General features: G+C 47.9%; 1 protein-coding gene across 2 annotated transcripts in view; it reads left to right on the forward strand.

Annotated features, from left to right (window-relative positions):
* The window catches only part of KAZN (kazrin, periplakin interacting protein), a 161,824-nt gene that overhangs the window by 43,081 nt on the left and 90,810 nt on the right, over window positions 1–27,933 (forward strand). For both annotated transcript variants that reach the window (XM_064281321.1, XM_064281322.1), the window contains exon 2: window positions 4,348–4,539. In XM_064281321.1, the coding sequence (XP_064137391.1) occupies window positions 4,348–4,539 (192 nt within the window). The remainder of the gene's footprint in view (window positions 1–4,347; window positions 4,540–27,933) is intronic.

A 27,933-nucleotide genomic window follows, 5' to 3' on the forward strand; every position in this document is an offset into this window, starting at 1 on the left:
TGCATCTGGGGTTTTATTGTTGCTGTTGTTGTTTTGGGTTTTGTGCTTGTTTTGTTTTGCTAAACCTGGCAGCCCAAAATGGGTGGTATTATCCATCATCCCCATGTAGTGTACATGACAACGAGACTGAGAGAAATGACATGACTTGCCCAAGCTCACAACAAGGCCCTGATCAGGCCTGGATTCAAAGCCAGGTCTCTTAGAACCCTCAGGCTTCTGCTGAGACACAGTGAACAATCACGTGGCTTTCTCAGGTGGTGTGAGGAGGGCCCAGAAGTCATTACCCTAAAAAAAGCCAAAAAAACAAACCTGTCTTCTACCTGCATGGTAATGTGAATGGCAATACCTTAGCAGTCATTTACACCTTATTGTGAAACAGATACTCGGCAAGTTTGACTGGGAATAGGGGCCCTGGTGAGAATTAACAAAGGGGAGCAAGAATGAAAAATCTGGAGTCTTGGGTACTGCTGGAGATGGGGGGCCAGGGCAGGAGCATAAAGGGGTGTCCAGGGCTAAGACCTTTTATAACCTAACCCAGTCTACCTCTCCAGCCTTCCTTTTGCTTGTCCTCATCACATACCTACCTGTTCACCGGTGCCCAGGAATCTCTGGCTTTCTAGCCCCCTTGCCTTTGCTCATGCTGTTTCCTCTGCTTCCCCCAGCCCCATTTTCCAAGTCCCGTCTCAAATGTGGCTGTCTTCTTAAAGGTGTCCTGAGTGCTCCAACCAGATGCAGCCCCTAATGTGTATCACGCCTGTGCCATACATGCTGCTTCTGCTCAGCTGGAGGCTTCTTGAGGCCAAGGGTGTTCCGGGTGCTGGGACTGGAATGTAGGCAGCCAGCAAATGTCTGACTGGAATGAGGGAGGGCAGGGAGGGGCCCCCAAAGCAAACCTCCTAACTGCAGTTTTACTGAGAAACTTGGACAGGATCCAACCTGTTCTGAGTATGTAAGAACAGCCAGGTGTGCCCTGCAGATGGCCCGTCTTCCTGGGCGCGGTGCTCTGGGGTCTGTGAGTATCAACCTGAGTGCAGGGTCTGTCTGTCTGTGACATTCACGGGGTCCCCGGGTCCTGAAACAGTATCTGGCACAGGGCAAGTACCCATAGATACTTGTTGGTTGGTTGGATGGATGTATGGATATAGTCATTCAATAAACATCACTGAGCACCTGTGACATGCCACACGCCATTCCAAGCACTCAACACACAGCCTCGAACACACCAGCGCCGCCGGGGCCCCACTCTTAGGGAGCAGCATTCACTGAGACACAGATGGTGAACAAGTAAGCCTCCAGATACATAAGGATTTTTTTTTTTTTTTTTGCAGATTTCTAAGTGCTATCAGAATTGGATGGGGTGAGGTCATTTTAGGTCTCTGGAGGGGGTGACAATGGGGCTACGATATGACAGAGAAAAAGGGACCTGTGAAGAAGGGAGGAAGTATCTTCAGGGCTGAGGGAACAGCCTTGCTAAGGCCCCGAGTGGAGTGAGTCTGGCATCTAACAGAACCCAGAGAAGCCAGGCTAAACAGGCAGGTGGGGCCAGAGTAAATGTTAGGATTATATTCCCGCTAGGACTGGCCAACTGAGAGGGTTTTAAGCACTGGAGAAAGGTTATATGCTTTGCATTCAAAGGGGCCCTCTGGCTTCTGTAGGGAGAAAGGAGTCAAGTTGAGGCAGAAGCTGGGAGGGCAGTGAGGGGCCCTGCAAGGCCTCCCCTTACACAGGTGGCAACTCCGCCCAGAGTGGGAGCGGAGGAGGTAGTAAGAGGAGGACAAGGGAACAGGGGCTGGAGTTGATGCCGTCTTTTCCTAAGGCCTCTGGTGGTGGATAGGCGGCCCGTTCTCGAAGTCTCAGCCCTGTGCACTCCTCCCTCTTCCCCCCTTGTTCTGACTCTGCCCCACTGGGCCTCGATGCCAGAGGGTCCTCGAAGAATGCAGGGTAGCGGGAGGGTTGTAGCACCTTAGAGAATTCGAGGGACACCATGATAGAGGGTAAGAGGCTTAGGGAAATGGCAGCCACTGTGCATCGAGCACTTCCTGTGTACATTGAGCAGTTCCTGTGTACACTGAGCACTTCCTGTGTACATCAAGCATTCCCTGTGTACATCGAGTACTTACTGCACTATGTACATCGACACTTTGTGCGTACATACGCTGTACATTGAGCACTTCCTGCATACATACACTGTATACATCGACACTTCTTGTGTTCTAGGCACGGTGTAAGTGTGAGGAGTGCTACCTCTTGTGTGTCATTGGAGCGTCATAACCGGATGAGGGTAGAAGCACTGGTCGGACCCATTTTACAGATGACATGCCTAAGGCTCAAGGGGAAGGGACTTGCTCACAAGAACATGCCTGGTCAGCGAGGGAGCCAAACGAATACCATAGCCACGCCTCTTCTGTGACCTTCTGGTAGCAGAACCCCCAGGCTCCCACGGGCTATGCATCCCCCTCAGCAGAGGGGAAAGTTATTGTTCTCGTACATCTGCCTGGGACTGCCTGTGTCCCCTCCCAGCTCCCTCACTGAGATGAAGTGGGGGGTGGAGGGCAGGAGGGCTGAGTGAGGCCGCCCAGCATGTAGCGCCTTCAGCTGTGCCTCTGGGAACAAACAGGCAAAATCCTTGCCCTTGTGGGCCTGACGCTCTTGTAGGGGTGACAACCAATAAAATAAAGAAATATCAACGGTCTGTCAAGAGGTGATGAGCGCCAACGAGGAGGACAGACACATGGGACAGGTCACAGCATGTACTGAAGTTGCACCATATGCAACGGTGGCCTTTCCTGCCCTGGGGAGCCTACGTCTAGTTTGGGAAAGAGACAGGTAAACAAAGGTAGCTTCAGCTAGTGATCAGGCAATGAGGAAAGTAAGCAGAGGCAGGAGGTGGCGTCAGACAGGTGTGAGAGAAGGCCTCTCTGAGGAGCTGCTGTCAAGAGGGAGCTTGAGTGATAATGTGAGGATGAGGAGGTGGCCACAGGAAGAACAGGGAAGCTGTGTTCTGGGCTGAGGACACTGCAGGGCAGGACAGAGCTTGGCTCATTGGAGATGCTGAGAGGGGCCAGTGTGGTTGGAATGTGGCCATGGGGCAGAGATTGTGATAGGTGAATTTAGAGGAGCAGGCAGGGGCCAGGCCCTCAGGGTGTGCGTCAATGAATATTTCAGAATGTTCTTTAATCAGACTCTGAAGTGAGGTAAGCTTCTGCTGTGGGTTTGTTTACTCTGCTGATGGGCTCTCCTAAGAGTTATCATCACTGAGGTACATACAGCTTCACTCAGTCCCAGTTGTCCAGGTCCCTAATTATCTAGGGTCACCCTATCTCCACCCACTCACCCTGCCTCTAGCACCATCCAGAAGCTTCTAGCACTGTCTAGCACCTTCTGTTTGTGGTTGCTCAGCTGAACAAACTGAGCGTGGGGGTGTCGATTGGCCTGCAGGACTGAGATGGCCTAGGGTACACCTCTGTGGGCACAATTCTCCCTGTGGGATGTCGGCGCACCTTCTGGGGAGCCCTCCAAGGCACCCAGGGCCCAAGGGACTCCTTGTTCTCCTTGGCCTTATCCCTGGGGACTCACTGTTAGTAGGGTTAGGTTTTACTTGCTCTGGAAACCTCTGCCATGGTGTCACCTTGTTACCCCTCATCAGACCCTGTTTGCCAGCAGGACAGTCAGGTGTGAATGCCAGAGCCCAGTATTTGAGTGGTGGTGGGCCCCTGAAGATTGTGTGTTGTGTGAGATATGCTGAGTGTGCCTTTTTAGGGCTGCTGATAAGGGCAGTTTCTTGAGTGTGAGTTTGGGAGCTCAGGCTCCAGAGTCCTCCAGGCCTGGGTTCAAATTCCAGCTCTGCTACCTATGAACTCAAAGAGTTTCTTAATCTCTCTGAGCCTCAGTTTCCTAATCTGTGAAATGAGGGTTATGACAGTTCCCACTTCAGATGGTTTTTGTAGGATTAAATAAAGCTTAACTTGACATGCTTCAGGCCCATGGTTGTAATGCTGACTCCTGGCAACTCTTAGTTCTGACGCCTCTTCCTGCTCTGCAGTCCCTCCCCAAGCCTTTTAGGGGGAGGAAGACTGTCTGCCGTGGGCGTGGATGCTCTCAGTGCAGTGATAAGAGCCCTAGAGAGCTTAGGGTGCGGGGTCTCGCCAGGTGTGCTCTGCAGACTGTGGTCGGAGCCAGGGCCCAGGTCTGGCGTCTTTGGAAAGAAGCAGCGGCTTCAGAGGTTTCCCTCCCCACAGACCTGTAGGAAAGGCCCTGCACGCAAAGCTGAAGCGCCTTCAAAAGGCCCCCAGGTACAGTTAGCACGGCTCAGCACCCCTCCTCTAACCCAGTGCCCTTTTCCTCCAGCACTGCTGCGGGAAGAAGTGTCTCGGCTCCAGGAGGAAGTACACCTTCTCCGGCAGATGAAGGAGATGTTGACGAAGGATCTGGAGGAGTCACAGGGTGGCAAGTCCTCTGAGGTCCTCTCGGCCACCGAGCTCAGGGTCCAGCTGGCCCAGAAGGAGCAGGAGCTAGCCAGAGCCAAAGAAGCTTTGCAGGGTGAGTGATGCGTTAACGTGGGTTCTCTCCCTTCCCTTGTCTGAGATTGAGGCCAGGCTTGGTCATGGGGCACCAAGAAACCAGGGTCTTCCCTCTGCAGGGGGCTGGCGTGGACACAGTGGTCTCCCATCGCTGAGACTCCCCCACCCCCCGAGGCTCCTTTGTCCCTTCTTTGGGTGAAATTCTGCATCTTGTGGAGTTGGGTTTGGATGTCCTGCCTTCCTCCCGTGTAATACCATGGGTTCTCCATCGGGTCCCCACTCTCCAAGGCATGACTGGCTGTTGGGCCCTTGTATCTTCACTGAACCAGGTCACTGACCCAGCAGCTGGTCTTCCCATTCCCGGCCGTCTCAGGGTCCACCGGTGCCTCCCCTCAGTGTCAGTGTGGGTATCCTGGAGGTTTTTCTGCTGCAGGACCCAACTGTATTCCCAGCTTCCCCGTGGTGGACTGTGCCATGAAGAGCTTGGGCCTCACATTGCTTGGTCCAGAAGAGCTTCCCTCTACTAAGTGCAGTGTCCAGCCCTGGACCCAACGTGGTGGGACGGGGGGCGGGGGGAGCTTGGAAGAGGATGTGGTGTAAGGTGTCCAAGTGGTCTCTTGATGAGATGGACCTTGGACCTGTAACCGCCATGTGGCTTTTGTGTTGTCTGCAGCCAAAAATGGCTTTAGGAAGTGAGGAAAGCCATGAGCCCACACGTTCAGTGGTTTTCCTTGGAGGCGGCGTGGGACACCAGCAGCTCTCACAGCCACCTCTCCTAGAGGTGCTATGCCCATATTCTGCAGGGCCAGGGGAGGAGTCTCACAAGGTTGTTTGAGAAAGATTGGAAGTCGTCTAACCTGTGAACTAGCTCCACAGGGCTCGGAGAACTCAGGCATGAAGCATTTGGAGAGAAAACGGTTTGCGTGGATTCACCCGAGCCTCCTTAGTTTCTTTGACTCTCCGAAAGAAAAAAAAAATAGGCAATGAAACTTTGCAACTTGCTTTTCACTTATCATTTACTATAACAATGAATACGTTTAGAAAAACTTCATTTTTGAACCCAAAGTAGTTTTATTACTCAGGTTGATACCAGGCTGTGGTAACAGAGACCCCCAAAACAGAGTGGCTTAAAGAATCTAAGAGTTTCTGTCTCCTGTAATCGTCCCTGGATGAGAATTTCTGGCTCGTGTTCACCTCTGTTCCCTTTGGTCCAGGAGAGACCAGGGAAAGAGCCGAAATCCAGGACCAGAGATTTCCTTTGGCAAGAGCATGGTCATGTGGCCAGGCCTCACTGCAAGGGTGCTGGGAAATATAGTTCCAGCTGGGCGATGGTGTCCCAGCTGCAACTCTTAACTGGAGGGAAGGAGGAGTGGAGTTTGCTGGACAATTCATTGACTCTGTCATAGCAGGTTTCTCTGACCAGAGGTGTGATGTGGGCAACAGAACACATACACACACCCCAAAACCAAACCCACTGCCGTCGAGTCGATTCCGACTCACAGCGACCTTATAGGGCAGAGTAGAACTGCCCCATAGAGTTTCCAAGGAGCGCCTGTTGGATTTGAACTGCCAACCTTTTGGTTAGCAGCCGTAGCACTTAACCATACACCACCTGGGTTTTGCGCACACGCACACACACACACACACACACACAGAGGTTAATCAGGCAGTCTGTCCGGTACCCATCCAACCTCCCCCAGGAATCCTGGGGAATTATTGCAGAGGATTAGCCTGTGCCCAGAGCGCTACAGCACTCTTTAGAAGAGTTCTTTTCAGTAATGCATATTACTCTCAACAGCAGGTTGACCCTCTTCTATTGGGATTTTGTTTCTGGTGGGGCCAACTGAGGCAGTGTTTTGAGTAGTCCCTTTAAGCTGTAGTGGGCAGATGGTGTGTACTGTGGCCGAGCTGACGTTACACAGTTGGGAAGTTGTCTTGCCAAGCAAGCATGGTTTTTCCTCTACACAGCCATCTAGCAGTCTAGGCAGATCGATCTGAGCCTCTGTCTCCTTGCAGCTTCGCAGGGGCCTCACAACAGCCTCTCCACTTCACAGGATGGATGATCTCTTTGCTGGAGACTCAGGCCTTGGGAGGAGCCCCATGAAGAACTGTTGGCTGAGCCTGGGCTGTGCCTACTCATGTCCTTTGGGCTCTCTGAGCTTTATGATCCTGCAGAGCATTGGGACTGCCTCAGGAAGCAACCAAATGCTGTCTCAACCACCTTTTCCAGTGTTCATTCCACAGAGAAACCTGCCTCCCACATCACTGGCCAAATTCTCATCACATTTGCCCCTCTGGTCCTCTCACTTGTTCCCGGGCCCAGAGGACGGGGCAGGGGACTAAACAGAGGCTCACTGACACCCCCCCTCGCATTCCCAGCGCCAAGGCCTTGGGCACACAGCCTAAACTCTCCAAACCCCAGTTTCCTGATCTGAGTGACAGGCAACAATGGTGGCTTCTCAGGAGGTTGTGAGAATTAAGTGAGGTGTTGTCTACGTGGAGTCCCTGAGTGGTGCAGTCAGTCAGTGCACTTAGCTGATAACTGAAAGGTTGGAGTTTCCAGTCCATCCTGAGGTGCCTCAGAAGAGAGACCTGATAACCTACTTCCAAAACTTCAGCCACTGGAAACCCTATGGCGCATGGTTCTATTCTGATACCCACGGGTTTGGTTTTGATATCTGTAAAAGTGGAAGCACAGTTCTTGCTCAGGGAGGCTTGGCAGTTAGCATGATATACATCCTTTTCTCTTTAACCCACAAGGCACAGAGCTGTACCAGGCTTTTCTTTCTAACCCTCTGTGCTATAAGATTTCATTATCCATCACCAAAGGTCTTTGGCCGGCCCAGGGACCCAGAGATCTACCTGATGTCCAGTTCTTTGTGGGGACAATAATCTCATCAATAAGGACTTTTGTCAGTATTCATTAAAGGAAAGCTTCATCGAGCACCTATTGTGTGTCAGCACTGTTCTCCCCAGCCCTGTTAGAAAGTGTTAGCCCCCTTTCACAGATGAAGACACCAGGATGAGGTTCAGGGAAATTAAGCGACTTGGCCAAGTTTGCAGAGCTGATTGGCAGCAGAGTTGGGGACTTTTTCCACTGTGTCAACTGACCTCATCTTCTCTCTGGGTGTGGTCACTGGGGATGAAGTTGGCCGGATGAGAGAGACAGGAAGCCATCTGTTAAGGACTGAATTGTGCCCCCCAACCCCCAAAAATGTGTTGGAGTTCCTAACCCCTATACCTGTTTTTTGGTTGTAGTCCTCTTTGGAAATTAGGTTTTCTTCGTTATGTTAACATGTCCGTTTCAGTGCAGGGTGTGTCTTTGCTAATCCCCCCTGATTGATATGAAGAGTAGCATAGACACAAAGACAGGCAGTCACACATGGGGAAAGGCAGATGCCCCGTGAAGATGGCCAAGGAACTGAGGATTACCAGCTACTAGAAGCTGAAATAGATAAGTATCTCCCCCTAGAGCCACACTGTGGTTTTGGACTTCTAGCCTCCTAAACTACAAGAAAATTAATTTCTTTTCTTTAAAGCCACCCACCCGTGGTATTTCTGTTATGGCAACACTAGGAAGCTAAGACATTCTCCTAGCTCAGTAATGGGGACAGCAGACTCTGGTCAGATCTGGGTTAGCATTGCAGCTCTACCACTTACTATCTCTGTGACCTTGGGCAGATTTTTTAACCTCTCTGAACCGGATTTCTTTTGCTGAGGATAATAATAACAGTACCTGTTTTTCTTATTTAAAAAACTAACAAATAAGGAAGCCCATTGCCATCCAACTCATGGAGAACGCATGTGTTACAGAGTAGAACTCCTCCATACGGTCATCTTGGCGGTAGTTTTTATGAGAGGAGCCCTGGTGGTGCAAAGGTTAAGTGCGTGGCTGCTAACCAAAAGGTTGGCAGTTCGAGCCCACTAGCTGCTCTGCTGGAGAAAGGCGGCAGTCTGCTTTCCATAAAGATTATAGCCTTGGCAGCCTATGGGGCAGTTCTACTCTGTCCTATAGAGTCGCTGTGAGTCAGAATCAACTCGATGACAATGGGTTTTAGTTTTAATCTTTATGGAAGCAGGCTGCCAGGCCTTTCTTCTGTGGCAGTGCTGGGCAGATTTGAACCATCAGCCTTTAGGTGAGAGGATGAGCACAAGCCATTTGCGCCACCCAGGGACTTTTTTTTTTCTTATAATGGGGCTAATAGTAGTAGTACTTCATGGGGTTGTCATGAGGATTAAATGAGATGTAAAGGGCTTGGCCCAGTGCCTAGTACCAGCAAGTGCAGTGATTATCAAATGAGGGGGTGTGGCAGACCTTCTTGGATCTGCTTGGAGATGTTGGTCGCCGGAATCCCATTAGGGTAGCCTAGATTTGAGACACCCCCTGAGCCCATCCAGGGGAACAGCATTTCCTACAGGTAATGAGGTGGGCACCTTCAGCAGTCCCAAGCATCCTGGCTAGAAAACTGTAGACTCACAAGATGCTTCTTCACCAGCCACAGCATGCAGTGACTAAACTGCCGACAGATGGGGCAGAAGGAGGCTCCGGCATGAAAAGGGATTTCTATGCCCAGAATGAGGAGAATGAGAATCAATGTTCAAGCAACGAAGGCACCAGATGTTGGGCAACACTTGTTAACAACCAGTGTCCCCATTGTGGGAAAAGCAAAGCCCCCAAAGACTTCCACTCTGACAGGTCCTGCTCCTCCTGTCTTTGGTTTGGGGTCGGATGAGACCTGAATTTTCCAGCTTGTGAGAGTATTAGGAACTCAGAAAACATCCAAAACATCAACTCCAGGTTCCAATATCAAAGCAATGAAAGGAGTTGAGTTTGGGGAGAACAGGGCTTTAGAAGAGGTGGCATAGTGGTTAAGTGCTACGGCTGCTAACCATAGAGGTCGGCAGTTCGAATCTGCCGGGAGCTCCTTGGAAACTCTATGGGGCAGTTCTCCTCTGTCCTGTAGGGTCGCTATGAGTCGGAATCGACTCGACGGCAGCAGGTTTGGGTTTTTTTTGAGTTTGGTTTCTTTGGGGGTGCGTGTGGGAATGTTTGGTTTAGCATCTTGTTCTCCTGTCTTAGAGTTTAAAGGCAGAAGCCCTAGATGATTGTTTAAGAAAGATGGGTGTCATCTTAGGGGTAAACTGACCCCAAGTCCTGCACGTGTGGTGGTGAGCTTATATAGCCTGTGGGACCCACTTTGGGGTGGCTGTTGAATTCCTCAGGCTCCCTCCATTTTGTTGATTTCTCCTGGAATCAAGGCATTACAAAAACAGTAATGAAAATTTGCTTCTTTTTTTTAATCACTTAATGGCATGTTAACCGTATTGAGCATTTTCCCACAACCATAAATACTCCTTGAAAACAATTCTTAATGACTACATAATGTTCTGCCAAATGGAGGTACCATAATTTATTTAGCCATTTCCCTATTATTAGGCATTTAAGTTGTTTCCACTTTTTTTTCTTTTTCGCCATAATATAGCACTACAATAAAGATCCATGTATGTAAACCTGTTTTTCTTAGGACAGAATTCCTCAAACGTTTTGGTCTCAGGACCCTGTTATACTGTTAAGAATTGAAGACCCCAAAGAATGTTTATTTACGTGCTTTAGATTTATCAGTATTTGCCATTTTAAAAATTAAAATGGAAAAAAATATAAATCTTCAATAATTTATTTCAAAATATTAATACCAAATGTACTGCATGTTTGTTGTTGTTGATTGCCATTGAGTTGATTCTGACTCATGGTGGCCCCATGAGTGCAGAGTAGAACCGCTTCACAGGGTATTCAATGGCAGTGACCTTTTGGAAGCAGATCTCCAGGACTGTCTTCTGGGGCTCCCCTGGGTGAGTTTGAACCACCAACCTTTCAGCTAGTAGTCAAGCACTGTTATGAATTGAATTGTGTCCTCCAAAAATGTGAGTCAGCTTGGCTAGGCCATGATTCCCAGTATTGTGTGATTGTCCATCGTTTTGTGATCTGATGTGATTATCCTATGTATTGTAAATCCTAACCTCTATGATGTTAATGAGGCAGGGTTAGAGGCAGTTATGTTAATGAGGCGGAATTCAAGCTACAGGACTAGATTGTATCTTGAGTCAATCTCTTTTGAGGTGTAAAAGAGAGAAGTGAGCATTGACTTAGGGACCTCATTACCACCAAACGAGAAGAGCCAGGAGTGGAGTGTGTCCTTTGGACCCAGGGTCCCTGTGCTGAGAAGTTCCTAGAGCAGGGGAAGATTGATAACAAGGACCTTCCCCCAGAGCTGACAGAGAGAGATAGCCTTCCCCTGGAGCTGGTGCCCTAAATTTGGACTTCCAGCCTCCCAAACTGCGAGAAGATCTATTTCTGTTTGTTAAAGCTTCCCACTTGTGGTATTTCTGCTGTAGCCCCTCCCCAGTGCCATCGAATTGATTCCGACTCATAGCGACCGTATAGGACAGAGTAGAACTGCCCCACAGAGTTTCCAAGGAGCACCTGGCAGATTCATACTATATATAGCAGCACTAGATAATTAAGTCAAACATGTAACCATTTGCACCACCCAGGGGCTCCTTACTACATGTTGCTGTTGTTAGGTGCCATTGAGTCAGTTTTGACTTATAGTGTGCACACCAGAATGAAACACCCCCTGGTCCTGTGCCATCCTCACAATCTTTGTCATGCCTGAGCCCATTGTTGCAGCCACTATGTCAATCCATCTGGTTGAGAGTCTTCGTCTTTTCACTGACCCTCCACTTTACCAAGCGTGATGTCCTTCTCCAGGACTGATCCCACCTGATAACTTGTTCAAAGTATGTGGGATGTAGTCTGCCCATCCTTGCTTCTTAGGAGCATTCTGGCTGTACTTCTTCCGAGACGAATTTGTTGGTTCTTTTGGCACTGCGTGGTGTATTCAATATTCTTTGCCAACACCATAATTCAAAGGTGTCAATTCTTCTTCAGTCTTCCTTAATCATCATCCAGCTTTTGCATGCATAGGAGGCTATTGAAAACACCTTGACTTGGGTCAGGCACACCTTAGTCTTCAAGGTGACACCTTTGCATTTCAACACTTTAGAGAGGTCTTTTGCAGACGATTTCCCCAATGCAATGTGTCTTTTGATTTCTTGGCTGCTGCTTCCATAGGTTTTGAATTGTGGATCCAAGTAAAATGAAACCCTTGACAACCTCAATCTTTTCTCCATTTATCACGATGTTGCTTATTAGTCCAGTTGTGAGGATTTTTGTTTTCTTTATGTTGACGTTTAATCCATACTAATGGCTGTGGTCTTTGATCTTCATCAGTAAATGCTTCAAGTCCTCTTCACTTTCAGCAAGCAAGGTTGTGTCATCTGCACAATGTAGGTTCTTAATGAGCCTTCCCCCATAAATGAAATATTTTTAGAATGAAAAATAATTATGCTTTTCCAAACAAAAAAATTGGAGTGAGAAGAGTGGTTTCGTTTTCCATTTTACAGAATTCTATAATGTCTAGCTTCGTAGAAGATAACTGAATTCTCATATCTTCTCCTTCAGTCTCTGTATTGTGATTTATTGTTTTGGTGAAAAATCTGGCATCACACAGATATATAGTTGGAAAAGAGAAGAGTGTAATAATTTCCTTATTAAATAATTGTGGATATTCTTCTTTAAGACTATACCAAAACTCAACAGATGGTAGTTTCTTAAAGATTAGTTGCAGTGTGGAATCTAACACCTTCTCCACATGAAGTTTTTTTACTTGGTTACATTAAAATCCATTGGCCTTATTTATACTTAGACTGGCTCTTTTACCCACACGTGTTTTTTTCACATCACAGATTGACTACTTAGAAAATATTGCCTCACTGAGTGATACAAACCTTCCAGATGTGTTTTAGTTATCTAGTGCTGCTATAACAGAAATACCACAAGTTGATGGCCTTAACAAAAAAGAATTTATTCTCTCACAGTCTGGGAGGTTAGAAGTCTGAATTCCGGGTACTGGCTCTAGAGGAAGGTCTTCTTTCTTAGTCAGTTCTGGAGGAAGGTACTTGTTTCTTTTGAGCTTCTGCTCCTGGACAGTCTTCATGTGGCTTGGTATCTGTTCCTCCATGTCTGCTCCTTTTTCTTGCTTATTTAATCTCTTTTATATCTCAAAAGAGATTGACTTAAGACATAGCCTATGCTAATCCTGTCTCATTAACATAACAAAGACAGCCCATTCCCAAATGGAATTATAACCACAGACATGGAGGTGAGGATTTATGATACACATCTTTGGGGGACACCATTCAGACCATAACGAAATGTTAACATATTTCATTGTCCAATATGATAGAAAACAGAACACATTTGTTAACATCACTGCCAGTTTCATAAGAAAAGTCTTCAAGTATTAAGAAGCTGTCAGAATGGCAGTGGCAGATCTAAGTTTGCCAAAATTCTGATTTTCTCTTGAAAGCTCAAATTTTATCACTGGTGACAAATACTGTCAATTGTTGTCTTAGAAGTAGCCAGCTCACTTAGTTCATTCTCAGGAAGGTGTCTGCCATATACAGTAGTTTGTCAGTCATTCTTTCAGATACAAATGGCGTTCTATGAGAAAAGTGGCTAGTTTAGCTTGCAACTCACACACAATAATATTTTGCCGTGACACAACCATTGTACTTTGGTATGTAGCAAGAGAGCTTTAAGTGTACTTTCCATTTTATTAAACGACATGTACTAAGACATCCAGAGTTAATGAAGTTAATCATTCTTACTGCTTCCTTAAGGACATTCTTAAGTAAAATTGACTTTTTTTTTTTTTTTTTAATTTTTTAAACTGTGAGTGCATGATGGTAAAGGATATAAAGACAACTAATACAGTATAATGTCACTGCTTTGATTTGTATTCAGGTGCCAGCTTTTTACCCGCCATTAGTTTTGCACCACAGTGCAAATATTGACACAGTTAAAAGGCAAATAACATCGTAGTGTTATAAAACCATTTTGATTAGAAAACTGTTATAAAAATAGTTTTCCGCAGAGACACCCTGGAATGATATTGGTGGTGGCAGTGGTGACAGCTAGCAATCTTTGAGCACTTTTCACGTCCCACATGCTGTAGAACCTTTACCATTTAATCCTCACAATAACCCTGTTTGTTATATCCCCGCTTTATAGAAGAGGAAGCAGATACCGAGAGGTTAAGCAAATGTGCCAAGATAACACAGCAGTGTGTAGTTAGAGCTAGGATTTGAACCTAAGCAATGTGGCCCTGGAGCCTTTCAATGATACCAGCAGGGACAGAGAGGGTATTATTGCAGGGGAAATAGAGGAAAGGCTAGAAGAACGAGCTGTGTATGGAGTGGGGAGGGACACCCAATATGGGGGCTTTATAGTAGGGGGTAAGGGAAATAGCGGAAGATGATCATGGTGAGCCTCAAGGGCCACACCCAGAAATTCAGGGGCCATGGGGATTTTGAGCAGGAGGGGGACAATATGATAAGTAGGGCGTTTCCCTTTCTTACCCTCTCTCAGCCAGGACAGACTCAGTGCAAGTTGGTTGAATAAAAACTTTTAGTTGGCGAATCAGGCATGTAGATAAGAGTCAATGCCACAGATATTTCTGCCTCCAAGAGTTCTAGACTGCGGAGAATGTCATAGGCCCAGCAGAGTTCCCAGTGGGTGCCACCATGCCCTGGCTTCCTTTGCAAGTGTAACCAGGCCTGCTGACAATGTCATAGTAGGTGGCCCAAGTCTCTGTTGAATAGAATACTGTGTCATCGATGCTGGGATGGCTCTGCCCACCTGCTTTCACAATACGTATGTGCTTGTCACCATAAGACTGTATGGGTTTGAAAAGCCATTTGATGCTTCCTGTTTCCCTTCTCACATCCACACTCCATTTTTTTTTTTTCTTTCTGTTCATTTTGTGGGTAGTTTATTGCCCTAGGCTGAGTTTGTATGCCCCTCTTCAGTGACTTATACACCTGAAAACTACCACTGTGTCATAGGCACCCAGATCTAGCCTGGTGGCCATTGGGGCTGCTGCAGGGGGCCCACTCAGGACCAGTTCCTTTATCCCACAACCCTGATGAGGAAGACTGTCTCAGTGGAAACTTCCAGAGAGTTTCAACTTTATAGGCAAAGCTCCTTCCTAATATACTACTGACCACTTTTAAATATTAGCAGACCAGACATGAAGGCTTCTTAGACTCCATACTTGGTCTGGTATGGTCAGATGGAAGAAGTGCCCAGACTCTGCAGTTCTGCTGTGGCTGTTGGCTGGGCCATGTGTCTCCAGTAGGCTAGCCCAGGCTTCTTCACACAGCGGCTGAATTCCAAAAGAGGGCACATGTCGCTTTGCACAAGTCTTTTTTTTTTTTCTTAATAATGACTTTTTATTATTGAGTAGTTTAAGATCTACAGAAAAGTTGCTGTTTCCCCCATTGTTGGTATTGTAAATGCTGCACAAATGCTTTTCAAGCCGCCTCTTGCATCATGTTTGCTGATGTCCCATTGGCCAAAGCAAGTCACATGGCCAAGGCATAGCAGGGGACTCCACAAGGGCATGGATTTCCTGAAGATACACTGGAGGCTGGGGTTCTGGTGACTGACAATCAACAAATTGCAGCAGACTTTGGCCTTTTGACTCCTTTGCTTCTTACGTGATAGATTTTTGTACCTAAGTGACTGATGTCTTTTGTCTGGGGTTTTCAGCACTGAGTCCTTGACTCTATGAGATGGAGGGCCAGTCACTCCAATCCCCCCTACTCCCCACCTCACATTCCTCTCTGCCACCCTCCCCACCGCCCAGCCAGAACCTTCTGTGTAGCTTCTCTAACAAGTGGCCTTTCAGCGTCTGCATGAACACTTTGCGTAAAATTCTCAGTGGATTCTACTTTGTGCTAATGATCTAATTACGGAAATCTTCCATTTATGCTGAGAAAACTGAAAGTCAGATTTAATTGGAAGTACACAGACACCCTCTATGAGTCACCACATACTTATCAGACACTTGTTTCAGAAACATTCATCAGAGCTCAGCTATTGGGAGGGGGAAAAAAAATATATATATATATATATATATATATATATATATATAGTTTTGTCTGTTTGCTTGTTTGTTTGTAGTTGGGATGACTGAGGTGTGGTGAACACATAGCAGATTACAGCCAACGTTTATTTAGTACTTGGAATGTGCCAGACACTCTCCTGGGTGGCTGTATGAGCTCATTGATCCTCCCTTGTCAAATGGGTAGTGTTTATTAGCCTCAGTTTTCCCATCTATACATTGGGGATAAGGGAGGTTAAGGAATTCTTCTAAGGTGTCCTAGCTAGTAGGTTTCAGAGCCCAGGCTTGATCCCTGGTAAGTCTGGTTTCCCAACCTCTGTTCTTAGCAGATATTTAACAGATACTTCTTTGATTCTGTGCACCTTAGAGATAGTCATCGTGGTAAAGAGGAAGGAAGAGAAAATAGAAAAGAGGGAGAAAGAGGAGGTAGATGTTAATTTGGAAGCACAGTGACCTTAGGTGTCATTCAGAAACCCCTTGTGGCACAAGGGTTTGTGGACTCATTCTTAGTCCCAGGGAATAAGGGCTTCAAGGCTGGTCTCTCAGTACCCGTGAGCCAGGAGCTTTCCTTCCTTGACCTCTCCCACTCTGCACTCTTTTCCCCTTTAGGTTAGCGAACACGCTTAGCCCCAGCAAACCCCTGTGGTCTCAGCTGCAGCGGAGGCAGTAGTTGAGGTGTGAGCAAGGGTTGCCGACTTAGAGCCTCTGCTCTTAACTAATTCCCACTCCCTTCCCGGGAAAGGGCCAGAAATTGATCCAGCGGAAAGAAACAGAGCTCAGTGAGAAAAGCCAGGCTCTTGGACTGCCCTTCAAAAGTCATTGCCCAAGACCCCATTAAATGCAGTTCAGAGCTGTGGCCTCCAGCACTGAGCAAGTCCTACGTGCCCACCTTGCTGTGACGGGGTCAGGATGTGGAAAATGAAAGACATGTCCTCTCTGTCCTGTGAGAAGAGCTTTGCTGTGAGCCAGGGGTGTGGTGTCATTCTCAGAGTTGGCCTTGGAGGTGTTATGGGTTATTCTTGCTCTGGGGCCACCAGGCTCAGCTGGGTTGAACAGTGGTCCAAGGTGGCTTGGACACAGGTTCCAATCTGACCCTGATTCCCCCAGTCCTGGCTAGCTCCCCAGGGGATGGTCTTCTGACCTCAGACAGGGACCTGGGGTCGGGGAGTGGGGAGAAGTGGAATGAACTCCATTCCCTGCTGACTGGTCAGAGAAAGGGAGAGGAGGCAGGGCTTTGTGGGCCTTGAATAAGAGCCAGGATGGCACAGTTTTGCTCAAATTTAGCAAACCTTATTGAGCATCTTCCGGGAGCCAACCCTATGCTGAGCACCCCACGCAGGTGATCTTCATGTTATTCTCACAACCACCCTATGTCTCAGGTGGAGTTAGCCTGACTTTATAGTTGGGGAAACTAAGGCTCCAAGAGGGAGCATGTAAGTTACGGCACCTGGGTTTGAAGTCGCTTGCCCAACACAGGTACCTCCCACTGCACCAGTGTTAGCTTTTGTATTTTGTGTGTGTGTGTGTGTGTGCGCATGTGCGAACTCTTTAGGTGAAACTTTACAGAGCAAATCAGTCTCTCATTCAACAATTTATGCACAAGTTGTTTTGTGACATTGGTAGTCCCTTCCTGCCTTCTTGTCATTGCTTTTGGGCAGGTGTTACCCTTTTGGTCTCATATAAATGATTGAACTGAGAAGTATGTTCCTCAAGCCTGTCATTGTTTGTTTTATAGGCCTGTCTAATCTTTGGCTGAAGGGTGAACCTCAGGAGTGACCTCAGTGCTTAGTTAAAACGGTGTTGGAATTGACTCCATGGCAATGGGTTCGGTTTTTTGGGGGGGGGAAGGGGTGGGCATAGTCTTGGGGGTTCTTTCAGCCTCTGTCAAACCAGTAAGTTTTTTGTTGTTGTTGAGTTTGAATTTTTTTCTACATTTTTCTCCCCTTCTGTCCGAGACCCTCTATTGTGGTCCCTGTCAGAGCGGTTGGTGTGGTAGCTGGACACGGTTGGTGTGGTAGCCGGACACCATCTAGTTCCTCCAGGCTCAGGCTGGTAGATGCTGTGGTCCTTTAGTCCTTTGGACTAATATTTCTCTTGTGTCTTTGGTTTTCTTCATTCACTGATGTTAGCTTTTGATCAGTAGAAGCCATAGAAATCTTTTTAGTGTTAAAATCTTACCTAGAACCCCACTCATTTATTCATACAACAAATACTTGTTGTGGTCCTACAATTTGCCAGACATTGTTCTAGGCACTTGGGGTATATCCGTGAACAAAATAGACGAAGATCCATTTCTCATGGACCTTACATTCTATGAGGGTATGCCAGTTACGTTGCTGAGAAATAAACTACCCCAAAACCTAGTGACATAGAACAGCCACCCATTTTCTTACATCTCATGATTTTGTGTGTCAGAAATTTGACAGGGCTCAGCTGGGCAGTTCTTCTCTTCCACATGGTGTCGGAAGATGTCCTTCAGTAGAATTCTGCTGGCATATGGTCTGGAGGGTTCAAAAAGGCTTCACTCACTCAACATGCCTGGTGCCATGGTGGGATGGCTGGGTTAATCTGGGGCCAACAACATGAGTATCTGTGTGTGGTCCTTCCAGCACATTCTACCACCCAAGGGCTCCCACAGAGAGGGTTCCAAGAAACCAAGGTGCAAGCTGCAAGGCTTTTTATGACCTAGCCTATGAAGTCACATAGTGTCACTTCCACCACATCCTATTGATTACAGGCCAGTCACAAGGCCAGCCCAGATTCAAGGGGAGAGAGACTAGACTTTGCACTGTAAAAAGGATGTGATATAGACAGTGTTGCTAAGTCTGTCTTTGGAAAATACCGTCTGCCACTGGGTGGTGTGGGGAGTGGGAAGAAGACAGACAATAAAACAATTAACATAGTAAAAAGTATATGTTAGGAGATTGTAAGTACTATGGGGAAAAAGAAATTTTTAAATGGAGTCAAGTATGACTCAGACATTCCACTCCAAGGTGTTTACTCACAAGATAAGAAATAGATGTCCATACAAGGACCAGTACACAAATGTTCATTTTTTTGTAATAGCCAAAAGCTGGAAGCAACCCAAATGCCCATCAGCAGATGACTGAATAAACAAACTTGGTACGTGCTACGATGGAGTAAGACGCAGCAATAAAGCAACAAATGACTGATACGTGTAACAACATGGATGGCTGTCAAAATAATGATCCTGAGCGACAGAAGCCAGGGGGAAAAAATGCCCATGTTGTATGATTCCATTAATATGAAACCCCAGAAAATACAAACTAAAACTGATCTATAGGGACCGAGAGATCAGTGATTGCCTTGGAGGAGAGAGAGCTTACAGAGGGTATGAGGAAACTTTTGGGAGTGATGGATATGTTCACTACCTGGATGGTTTTGCGGCTGTGTACCTCTGTCAGAACATAGCAAACAATACATGTTAAATCTCTGCAGTTTATTGTATGCCAATTATACCTCAGTATTTTTTTTTAAAGCTATCTAAAAAGATAAGGTGAAGTTTATTATATGCCAGTTATACCTCAGTAAAGCTGTTTAAAACAATAGAGTAAGGTGGATCAGGAGCCCAGAAGATGGGGTGTTGAGGTGGGAGCATTCTGGTAGCCCATAGTCTGCATCACTCAGGCAGCTTTCAGTTCTACTTATGAACCGGCCTTTTCTTTCCCCTGGTCACAGAAGGGCCCAGTCCCTGGGTCAGGTCAGCCTTGCCAGCCAGCTCCTAGGGTGGGGAAAGGACCACCAAGCTCTCAGAGGCTCTGTGCTGCTGAAGGGCCAAAGCCCCTGGGGCTCCTGCGCTCACTCTGCAGGAACAGGCAGGGACCAATGAGGTCAGAAGCTAGCTGTGCAGTGGCCTCGGTGTCAAGCCAGCCCTTTAAATAGCTCCGACCACATGGGCTGGCCAGCGGCTGGTTCAGAAGCTACTAATGACTGGACAAGCCAGACAGGCCTTCGTGCCCAGAGCCTGACATGAATAGACAAAAGAAGGAAAGGCATTTTTTGGCACCAAGCTAAAAACTGACCAATTTAGAAAGGAGCTTTCTAATTCAGCTTGGGCCCAGGTACTACGGTAGGGAAAAGACCGAGGTTGAAATCAGCTGGCTCAATGTAAAAATAAAATTTAAAATACATACATTTCCCCCGCTATCCACAAGTAGAGTGAGCCTCTGAAACCTTTCGTAAGCCAAAATGGCATAAGGCGAAGAAGCAATTACCATTAATTTATTTGGGAAAATTTTTTTTTTTTTTGAGCATTCCCAAACCCAAAACGTAACCTACCAAATCATTCCAAATAGTACATAAGACCCTTATGAGCGCTCTGAGGCTTTTCTGATACCTGAGGACACATCTTGCTAACGGATGCACAGAATAAATGGAGATAAAGCACAGATGCTCACGGGCAGAGTTCAAGGCCATGGCGGCTTGATACTGAGACACTGAGTGTAGTTTCCGGGGAGGGAGCATGGCAAGTCCACTTTCGCTGGTCGGGGTGTGCACTGCCTCTTTAACAGCTCGCTGCAAGACAAATGCTGGCTGATGCTATTAAGAGGTCAGCAGTTCAAATCCGTCAGGCGCTCTTTGGAAACTCTGTGGGGGAGTTCTATTCTGTCCTATAGGGTCGCTATGAGTCGGAATCGACTCAATGGCAGTGGGTGGGTTTGGATGGTATTTCTGTTTTTCACCTTTCTACATAAAAGAGAAAATCCTCTTTGGATTTCTTTCAGTTAGCGAAAACAGGTACTAATGTAGATCTTTCATAAAAGCGAAGAGTGTAAAGGAAACTTTCGAAAAGCAGGGGCTACCTCTACATACGTATATACCTATACTGTTGTTGTTGTTTGCTGTTGAGTTGATTCCAACTCATGGTGTCCCCGTGTGTGTCACAGTAAAACAGTTCTATAGGGTTTTCAGTGGTCGAGTTTTCAGAAGTCCATCACCAGGCCTTTCTTCCAAGGTACCTCTGGGCGAGCTTGTACCACCCAGGGACGACGCATACAGTTTTACATATGTATACAATCTCAAGTGCTTATACATGCCAGGCAGTGGGCTATGTGTTGTTGTTGGGTGCCATCGAGTCGATTCTGAAATCGCCTGTTTGTTTAAGTGGTTCACAGTTTCGTACACGATGAATCATTTGTGATCTGGATCTCAGGGGTGGGCTGGGCCTGTGATTGCAGGGCCATGGGGCTCAAGGGAGTGAATGGTGGCCGAGTCAGGAGTCCACAGCTCTCACCTCAGTGTTGCCCCAACCTCTTCAGGCCTCCTGCGGAATGGGAGGGTTGGATGGAGTGTTCTCACGAGCCTCATCGTAAGGCACCACCTGTTCCCACAGCAGATGGGGGTGCATACTCAGAATGCAGGGGGAAAAGTCCTATGTGGGGGATGAACCCAGCCTCCAAGAAAGTCAGATGGCAGCTTAACGTGGCCAAGGACCACAGAAGCCGTGAAAGAACAGGGTATCGCAGGATCAGAGCAGCTGGCCTCTGCCTGCCGTGGATACCTGCCAACCTCACTCCTTCCAAGGGGAGCCTCCAGACTTGTAGCTGAGGGCCTGGTCCAGCAGCTCTTAGTCACTGACCTTTGCAGCCCCTGGACTCTGGAGAATCTGTTTACCCACGAGCCCTGGACTGTGAAGATCTAGAAGAATCATTCTGATTCAAGCCCCCAAAAAGAAAAGTTTTTAACGAGAACTCTTTGGCTCTGGCAAAAGAAGTGGGGGGTGCGGGGGAGGCAGGGAGGACGTGGTGTGAGCTGGATGGTGCAGGAGGCCCATGTGAGCCCCAATCCTGGCAAGCTCCAGGGGGCTGGGCCATGCTTCTCTTGGTGGGTTTTGCTTCTTTGCTGCCCTGGAGATGAGGACCAGCTAGATGAGTTTCAGCCATCCTGGTGCTAATAACCCTTCTCTTTCCCACCCAGTGCCCAGCCCTGGGCTAAACACATGGCAGGTGCTCAAAAAGTAGGCCCTGAGATTGAACGAAAGGAGCCCTGGGTGACACAAATGGTTAAGAGCTCGACTACTAGCTGAAAGGTTGGCGGTTCGAACCCAACTCAGAAGACAAGCCTGGTTATCTGCTTCTGAAAGGCCACAGCCTTGTGCACGCTATGGGGCAGTTTTACTCTGCACACACGGAGTCACCACGAGACAGAATCGACTCGATGGCAGCGAACAACAACGAAATTGAAAGCAGGGGATCAAAAACAACATTGAGCCTTTAGAACTGTCACCTTCTTAGGGAGATGGCCGTTGACTGTTTCAGCACTTTTAGGACTGGGAGCGCCTGGAGATCAGGGTCTGAAGTGTTTTTGTCTTGTGTTGAGTTGTTCAGCCAATGGCTTCTCCTGCCCCTGCTGCTAAGCAAGAAGCAGAGTTGGGGGAAGAGGGACCAAGTGGAGCCAAGAACCCTGCCAGGCCCACAGGGCTGGCGCTGAGCAGGTGCCCAGGAAATGGGCGAAGAGTAAAGCAGGCATGTGACCATGGCTCTGTCCCAGATACAGGAAGGCCCAAATGCCTGGGTGGCATCCCTCAGCCCCAACTTTTCTTGTTCTGTGACCTGTTGGCACTGTCCTGGATGCTGACCTCTGTCCCCCATCTGTGCAGCTGCCAGGTGGCCAGTGGAAGGGGCACTGAGTGCACCGTGCTCTGCTGCCTTTGAACCATTCAGGGAATTTGTGCCTGTAGAGGTGCGGCTGGGCTTTGGCATTGGTGGTATGAAAGGAAAGGTGCACCTTTTCTTCCTAACCATTCAGGTGACTACAGACTCGGGGAAACCCACTTCCTCCATGCACGAGAGGGCTGGGTGGCGCCCAGGACAGAGGTGAATGAGCTGGCTCCAGGCAGCCCTGCAAAGCAGGGGCAGTTTCTGTCTGGAACCCCTGCAATGTGGCTTAGAGAATGACTAGGAGGCTAAAACCCCACATTGGAATAGTACTGCTAAAGGAAACCCTAGTGATGTAATGGTTAAGAGCTACAGCTGCTAACCATAAAGGTCGGCAGTTCGAATCCACCAGGCGCTCCTTGGAAGCTCTATGGGGCAATTCTACTCTGTCTTGCGGGGTCGATATGAGTCAGATTCGACCCAATGGCAATGGGTTTGGTTTTTTTTTTTTTTTTTTTTTTTTGGTTAACGGAACAGGCTGGTGTTTCCCTGCCAGCACCAGAATCCTCTTGCCTGCTCACCTGAGCAGAGCTGTGTTAACCAGCATCAGTTTAAGCCTCAAATCTGTTGTGAGGTCCATGTCAGCGCCTTGAGGCAGATTTTGTTCCAGACAGAGTCTCTCTACTGGACTTCCTTGCATCTTCCCATGTCCAGCTGTGGCTGCATGGTTTGAAGACTCGTTAGGGGGCCGTTAGAGCCCCTGGGTCCAGATGGAGAGCAGAAAGAATCAGCTGGTTGGTGATTGCTGAATGTCTGGGTCATCAAAAGCATCTGGCAGCTTGATTAATAGGACGGAGGAGGGTATGATCATATAGGTGGAACTGTTGTGTCCCCTATTCAGATGAGAAGTTGGTAAACAGTCCCCTTTCAGCTTTTTGGGAACTTCCATACCCATCAGTCAATCTCCTTATGGCAGCCTTCCTCTTCTGTTGGATTTCTCTTCATCTGATAGGGTTTCTTCTTTCTGTACTCTGGAAGTTCAAATCCTCCCAGGCTGCCAGCAGACGTACAGGGCAGTTTCTCGTTGGTGGCTGATGGCCGCTGAGTGTGGTGGAATTTACACAGCTGGAGGCTCTGCTGGCCTTGGGGACTGGGTGCATGAGAGTGGCATTGCTCCCCCAAAAGTATGAGGGCTTGCCCAGACAGAGGAGCATGCCCAGACACGTGGCCTCTGTTGCTGTTCAGGGTTTCTTAGTAGTAAGTGGAAAAGATGGTGAATAATTTGGAGGTAGGAGCTGCAGAGAGAGTGCAATGGCTCAAAAAGGGTGGCATTGTCTCTGCCATGTCTCTCTCTACAAGGGTGCCAGGAGCAGGGTCACCGAAGATTTCCCTATTAGAGCCCAGCAGTTGGGAGATACTTACACAGAGAAGCAAAGGAGTTAGTTCTCTATGACTCTGTGTAGCCCAAGTTCTCAGGGATGACATGAAACATGGAAGGGAACCATCCTTTACTGAGCACGGTCAATGCATTATCACCTAGGGAAGTAAACAACAGCTTACATGACCCTCCCCACCATCCTTCAGAATCATTTTTATCCTCCTTTTTTACGTGTGAAGAGTGGAAGCTCAAAGAGGCCACATGACTTGTCCAAGGACACAGGGCCAGTGAGTGGTATAGTCAGGATTCAGAGACCAGCTCTTGGGCTCCCAACCTGGTCTCTTTCTTCCCCTCCTCTCCCAGGCAGTCTTCCAGAAGAGAGGACAAATCTGAGGCAAGTCCCAGCTAGGTCGGACACTGCAGTCAACTGACCCTAAGGTATTTTCTGAGCCTCCACTGGAACTTGGAGTTTAAGCTGCTCAGCCTCTCTGTGCCACGGAGATTATAGTAGCACCTACCCCATGGTTGTGAGGATGAAATGAGGTGATTCGTAGAAAGAGATTAGAACAGAAAGTACCTATTTGTTAAATATCAGCTGCTATTACTTTATTGTTACTCTTTTGCTAAAGTTATTATTCTTTTGCTAAAGTTAGAGTGACCATATAATTTGTTGTCCAAACACATAATTTTGTGAGAGAAAGAGGGCTCTATTAAAATTGAACTGGGCAATAGACATGAACTGGGACTGTCCCAGACAAACAGGACGGATAGCTAGCCCTTGATCAACAGATGGGCTCTGAGTAGACAGACAGGTGACAGGCAGGCATTCCAGGTAGGGCGTGGCATCAGCCAAGGTATGGAAGTTGGCTGCTTATGGTGACTGTGAGGAGCCTTGGGGCTGCTGGCCCCCTTGCAGAGGAAGAGGAGTGTCTGCATCCGCACACCCCACTGCCCTTGCCCAGAAGCACATCTTCGCTCCACTCTGGGTTCATCTGCACACTCCTGGAGTGCCTGTTCAGCATCATGATTTACAGGGGCACAACAGGCCACTGTCCTCTTTGTTGCTGTTATTGTTGTTAAGTGCCATGAAGTCAGTTCTGTCTCATAGCAACCCTGTGTACAACAGAACGAAACACTGCCCAGTCCTGAGCCATCCTCACAATCATTGCTATGTTTGAGCCCTTTTTTGCAACCACTGTGTCAATCCATCTCATCGACGGTCTTCTTTTTCATTGACCCTCCACTTTACCAATTATGATGTCCTTCTCCAGGAACTGGCCCCTCCTGATAAAGTGTCCAAAGTACGTGAGACGAAGTTTCACCATCGTTGTTTCTAAGGAGCATTCTGGAAGGAGCATTCTGGCTGTACTTCTTCCAAAACAGATTTGTTCATTCTTCTGGCAGTCCATGGTATATGCAGTATTCTTCGCCAACACTGTAATTCAAAGGGGTCAATTCTTCTTCAGTCTTCCTTACTCATTGGCCAAATTTTGCATGCATATGAGGCAGTTGAAAATACCATGGCTTGGGTCAGGTGCACCTTAGTCCTGAGAATGACATTTTTGCTTCTCAACACATTAAAGAGGTCTTTTGAGGCAGATTTGCCCGGTGCAATACGTCCTTTGATTTCTTGACTGCTGCTTCCCTTCCTCTTTGGTGACTCAAAAAAGACACAGTCTTCACCGTGACAGAGGCACGGGTGGTCAGGGAACCATTCCGATGCTACGGTAGACAGGAGGGAGCAGAGCTGGAGAAGGAAGCTAGCAAATCAGGTGTGCGTCCTCATCGTGACACCGGAGGAGCAAATCTTTCGGGTGGTGGGTGGCGGCTCCATCAGGAAGCAGGAGGAAGGCCAAGAAGGAGGTGGGGCACCTGGAGGATGCCTGTGTCTCCTAGCTTGTGTGTCTTCTTCCGTGTAAACCTCAGCAAACCACATTATCATCAACCAGGCTGTGTATCTAGGCAACCTTGGAAACTCACACACAGCCTCTGTGTCTTCCAGCACAGGAGAGTGCTCCCAGGGTGAGAAGGTCAGACTCCTAGAAGGGACCAAACAGCCTCCCCGGCGGAGCAGTGGGATCTGAGCGATGCTGGGGAAGACCTTCTTTCCCCCAGGAAGCTAGGAGAAAGGAGCCAGGAGCCCGAGCCCCTGACACTCGGCCTGGAGGCCCGGCCCAGTGGAGAGAAATGACATGCCCCAGCTAAACTAGGACCTGGGGCTTAGACCTATGTCCTAACTCCCAACCCCATCTCTAGCTGCTTGATAGGGCCTCTCAGTTTTTACTGTCTCTGCTCCCAAAATAGATTTTTAATTGTTTAAATGGAATCTTGACCCAGCAAAGCAGATCTGTACATAAAAGACCTTAGCTTATAAAGTATAGACCGGTCTCCAGTCTCTGCCTTGTAAATGCATATTTTTAAGTATTAATGGGACTCTTACTAGCCTGTATGGAGTCTTTGTGCAAATTAGAAAAAGGCACCCCCCCGCCCCCCCGCCACCCAGTGTAGACAGATTAGGAAAATTAGGTGCCCGTTGCATTGAACACAGCCCCACTGGCCCATAGCCCGGGGAGCAGGCGGTGGCTCCTACATGTTCCTCACTTCTGGGGCGGGGGGGATTTGCATTCCTGTTGCAGGGGTTTGGCAAGGGAGCAGAGACCCCATACTGCTAGCTTTTAAAATGTGGCCGTTAGGTAGAGGTGGGCAGGCTCTAGCCTGGGAGGGATGGGACAGGGCTCCCTGCATGTTCCCTCTGCGGAGGGGCTACTGTTCTCAGCCCCCTGAGACCTCAAAGGGGATCCAGTTACCAGGGCTGTCCAGGAGGTGGCGATAGGATGTCGAGGAGGGCTGGAGGCACAATGCCAGAACTTTCTACTGCCTGAATTTCTAAAGATATCAGCTTGTGGCCCAAGAGACTGGCACAGGAAACACAGGCCCTGATAAAAGAGAAGGATCCCAGTCAGTAACAGCAGCCTCTGCCAGCACCTCTGGCCAGCACCCCCGGCCTCCTGCTCAGAGCATCACAGAAGGAGTGCCAGTCTGGTGACACGGAGCCCACGACTTGTCCTTGATGAGCAGCACAAAAGCCAGAGGATTGTGAAAGTTAGCAGGGATCCTCTTTACAGCAGAAATGAGAAGGCGTCTTTCCGAGGTTTCTCCAGACGCCCAAAGCGCTCCTTCCCCAGCCCAGGTGCAAGAGTTTCGTTTTGAGCATCACTTACTTGTACTGTTCATGCCAGGGAGGGAGGGCAGAGTGAGGCTGGACACCCCCACCTATAACCTACCTGGGACGCTCAGTTAGCACCTTAAGGACGAGTCCTTGGACTTGACTCCAAGGGGTCAAACCTGCTCAAGAACAGCCTTGGACCCGGAGCTGGAAGTGGACACAGTAGGTTAACAGAGTATTGCCTACTTAGAAGATAGGTAAAAATCCAAAATCATGCCCACAGGCTTTCAGCAAGCCTGTGGGGAAACTGGCACCCTCTCACGTGTTGTTGGAAGTGTACAATGGCAGGAACCGCGTGGGGGGAAATTCCAGCAAAATCACACGTGCGTTCACCCTTTGACTCAATAGTCTTACTCCTAGGAGTTTACCCTGAGAAAAAACTTCACAAATATGAAACAAGTTTCTGTATACTCTTTGTAGGAAACACATTCTAAGAACTGTAAGAATAGGAACCAGATTTTGAAGTTTATATAGTAAATTTGTTGGAGGTGATATATGTGCAATAATTTTGAGATCAGTTTATTATGGAATAGAGAAATGAGTAAATATAGACTGTTGGAAACATGGATTCTCTCTGTAGAAGGACGTTATAGTGAAAGGTGTTGGATTGGAGTTCAGTATGTCCTCATGATGTAAAAAGACAGATATATAGATAGGTAAACAACCCAATGCCATCAAGACAATTCCAACTCATGACAACCTCGTGTGTCTCAGAGTAGGACCATACTCCATAGCGTTTTCATTGGCCTTAATCTTGCAGAAGTACATTGCCAACCTTTCTTCCATCATTGCCACTGGGTGGATTCAAACTGCCAACCTTTTGGTTAGTAGCCAAGCACACACCGTTTGCTTCCCCCAGGGCCCTGGATAGATAGGCGATTTACAAGCCATAGCTGTGGAAAGGGCTGAGAAGCAGTGACTCCCAGTAGCAATGCTCACACCTAGTGCCCACATCTTGATTTCTAAATGTTATTTGCCATGAGAAGGAACCAGGGCTCCTAAGAGAAGTGGAAGATTCCTGGTGCAGAGCAGTGTAAAAGTAATAAGGTGTGACTAGAATATCTTGTCATCCCAGAAAGCAAGGACACCTTCAAAGACTGATGGGTCAGAAAGACCCAGGGACTGGCTGGAAGGGCCGCCTGCTGACAAAGGTGGGACACCTTGA

Source organism: Loxodonta africana, chromosome 3 (genome assembly GCF_030014295.1).
Source record: "Loxodonta africana isolate mLoxAfr1 chromosome 3, mLoxAfr1.hap2, whole genome shotgun sequence".
NCBI lineage: Eukaryota > Metazoa > Chordata > Mammalia > Proboscidea > Elephantidae > Loxodonta > Loxodonta africana.